Here is a 3207-nt window from a genome sequence, read left to right as displayed (position 1 = left end):
AGGGAGGGAGGGAGGGAGGGAGGGAGGGAGGGAGGGAGAGAGAGAGAGAGAGACAGAGAGAGAGAGAGAGAGAGAGAGAGAGAGAGAGAGAGAGAGAGAGAGATCATAGTCTAGTACATATTCCGGACACCCGGACACTTTGGAGTCTGAGAGACTTTCATACATGTTAGAATGAAATATGATAAAATATACTCTCTATATTCTCCATTCAATCCTCCCATGTATCCTCTACTACACAGCTCTCTAAAATTCATGTCTGTGTTTTTATAATACATTAAGTCCCCTTACTGCTGCTCAAGTATGAACGGCTATGATGTCATTCACTGGAGCATGAGAAACCAAAGACGACCCACATCCTCAACAGACTTATTTTCCTTTCCTGAGAAAGTATCAACTCCAAAGAGTTTTTTAATAACAGAAGGGGCTAGAGAAGAGTACCTCTGACATTTATGCCAGTATTTTTAGCTAGCTTGATCTTGTGCAGGTCTTGTTGTGCAGATAACCATAAATTTATGAAGGTATTGATTAAATTGTGCCCAGAAAACATTTGTTATGTACATATAACGAAGTGTGTGTGTGTGTGTGTGTGTGTGTGTGTATGCACATGTGCATTTCTAAGTTTTCTAGCCATAATTAAAAGAGGAATATAGTACTCCACATTTTTATATTCTATATAATGTTCTGTACAGTATTTTATGTACAATATAAATACTTATGTATTTGAAAACATTTGTTTATAAACAACCAAACATATAAAGCATATCAGAAAGGAATTAATGAGTGCACATTTAAAAGACTGCAGTTGGTAATTCAGATCTATAAATATTTAGCTGATGAAAAATTAAATAATATTTTAAAGTAGTCAAAATTAAAACATGAGCATAGTAAATTTCTATGGGTGTTATTTCTTCTTAGGCATCTAATATTTATTTGCTTGTTTTTGCATATTATTTGTTTAAAATTAAGTTTTCCATATATATTTACTCCTGGTAACCATAGATCTTTCTTTGGTACAGCATTTGTTGTTCCTCCTGCATCACAGTAGACATTATTCCTTCAGACTGAATATATCATCTGCTCCTTGAGTCATATGCTTCCAATAGTGAATTATGTATAGTTATAGAGTTCGCTTAGGAGTACAACTTGACAAGTTAATTACCATGATTGTACATGGATACTTAAAACATACTAGAATGAATAATAGCAACACAGGACTCATCATTTCAATGTACTATGTTCTGAACTAGTGCAAGAATGAGATCAGTTATTCACTCTAGATGGATTAAAAACAGAATGAGGATTCAGTTTCATAATATTGAATAGTTAAGGAGCCAGGATGGTATTTGATAGAAGATGCTACAATCAGGAGATATATACAATTCCTATATAGGGAGTTCATGATGTTTCCATGGATGAGTTGTAACAATGTAAAGCTGAGACACATATAAATGATTTGTTCCATTTCACTTCTCTCTAAATAATGTTTCACAATTATATGTATTTTAAAGCAAAAGTGCTTAAAAAGATGAAGATTCTTAATCTAGATCAATCATCTTTTAAATGATATGTTTGCACATAAAATTATAAAGATACTACACATACTTTGCAGATATGTTTAGCGTATTACAGAAAGACAACGTCAAATGTATATGCTATGCATGTGCAATATTTTTAACCTTGTATCAGTGTTCAGTATTGCAGATGAATCATTTAAAATTACTTTCTTTCAAAATAAACAAGTGAAGAACATAAAAACATAGGATTCTCTTACATAATGTGACTTGAATTCTGAAATTTTAACAGGTAATTTCCTGAATCCCAGTGTGCTTTGAAGATTGCTCCAAATAAATACTTCCTTATCTCTCTATATGGAGAATCAGAACCTCTCTGTGCTGAATGAGTTCATTCTTATGGGCATCACAGACCGCCCTGAACTACAGACTCCTTTTTTTGTACTGTTCTTTCTCATCTATGTTGCCTCCATGGTAGGAAATTTAGGCATGATCATCCTTACAAAGTTGGATGAGAGGTTACAAACACCTATGTACTTTTTTCTCAGACATCTAGCATTCATTGATTTTGGCTATTCAACAGCTGTGGGACCAAAAATGTTGGTAAACTTTGTAACAAATAATAATACCATTCCCTACAATTGGTGTGCATTCCAGCTATCTTTGTTTATCTTCTTCATCATTAGTGAGTTATTTGTTCTGTCAGCTATGGCCTATGACCGCTATGTGGCCATTTGCAACCCCCTGCTCTACACTGTCATCATGTCACAGAAAGTCTGCTGGGTATTGGTGACAATTCCTTATCTCTTCAGTGCCTTTCTTTCTTTGATTTCTTTCAAAATTTTTATTTCATCCTTCTGTGGCCATAATGTTATTAGCCATTTCTACTGTGACAGTCTCCCTTTGCTGACCTTGATCTGTTCAGGCACACGTGACATTGAACTTATCATATTGATCTTTTCAGCATTTAATTTGGTTTCATCCCTTTCTGTAGTACTTGTGTCCTACATCTTTATCCTGGTGGCTGTCCTCAGGATGAACTCTGCAGAAGGCAGACACAAGGCTTTCTCTACCTGTGGGTCTCACCTGACAGTAGTAGTTATATTATATGGGACTTTGTTTTTTATGTATGTACAGCCCAAATCTAGTCACTCTTTTGAGAATGATAAAATGGCCTCTGTGTTCTACACCTTGGTAATTCCTGTGCTGAATCCCATTATCTACAGCTTGAGAAATAAAGAGGTAAAAGGTGCTCTTCTAAAGCTATGGAAAAATGTCTGTAAAATTTGTATTTAAACTTTAGTTTAAAGGGGAGATAGCCTAGAAGCACAAAGTTTGCCTAACATATCTACATGTCTTGTTGCATTCTTGGATCCTACAAGAAATAAATAAATAAAGCAAAATGTAATAATGTGCATTTTATCATTCTGATTATATACTATTGCACATAATGTGTACTAGACTTTTAAGTGATCTGGACCTAAAAGGTATAGTGATTTTGCAAAGTTTTCCTTGCTTTCAAAATGCAGTTTATTAGAATTGGTTTTTATTTTAGTATTAAACTTGGTTTCACAAAAAGTTCCTTGCTAGTGCCTAAAGTTTGGCATTATTCTTACTTTGGCATTTGCCTATGGTGAAATGGATGAGACACATTCATGTGTGTACCTCACTTTAGACTTTCTTTGGCTAAAGACAT

General features: G+C 34.5%; 1 protein-coding gene across 1 annotated transcript; it reads left to right on the top strand.

Annotated features, from left to right (window-relative positions):
* Positions 1-1816: 1816 nt before the first annotated feature.
* Positions 1817-2881, top strand: LOC114631030 (olfactory receptor 8K3-like). The gene has a single exon (XM_028779336.1). The coding sequence runs from the start codon at positions 1869-1871 to the stop codon at positions 2805-2807; it is 939 nt and encodes a 312-aa protein (XP_028635169.1). The 5' UTR covers positions 1817-1868; the 3' UTR covers positions 2808-2881.
* The last annotated feature ends 326 nt before the right edge of the window (positions 2882-3207 follow it).

Source organism: Grammomys surdaster, unplaced genomic scaffold, assembly GCF_004785775.1.
Source record: "Grammomys surdaster isolate TR1022 unplaced genomic scaffold, NIH_TR_1.0 350, whole genome shotgun sequence".
NCBI classification, from domain to species: Eukaryota; Metazoa; Chordata; class Mammalia; order Rodentia; family Muridae; genus Grammomys; species Grammomys surdaster.
The sequence above is the reverse complement of the archived record's forward strand: the minus strand, read 5'-3'. Positions and strand labels throughout refer to the sequence as shown.

Coding starts and splice junctions, on each gene's coding strand:
- LOC114631030 (XM_028779336.1), top strand. CDS start 1,869: ATGGAGAATCAGAACCTCTCTGTGCTGAATGAGTTCATTCTTATGGGC.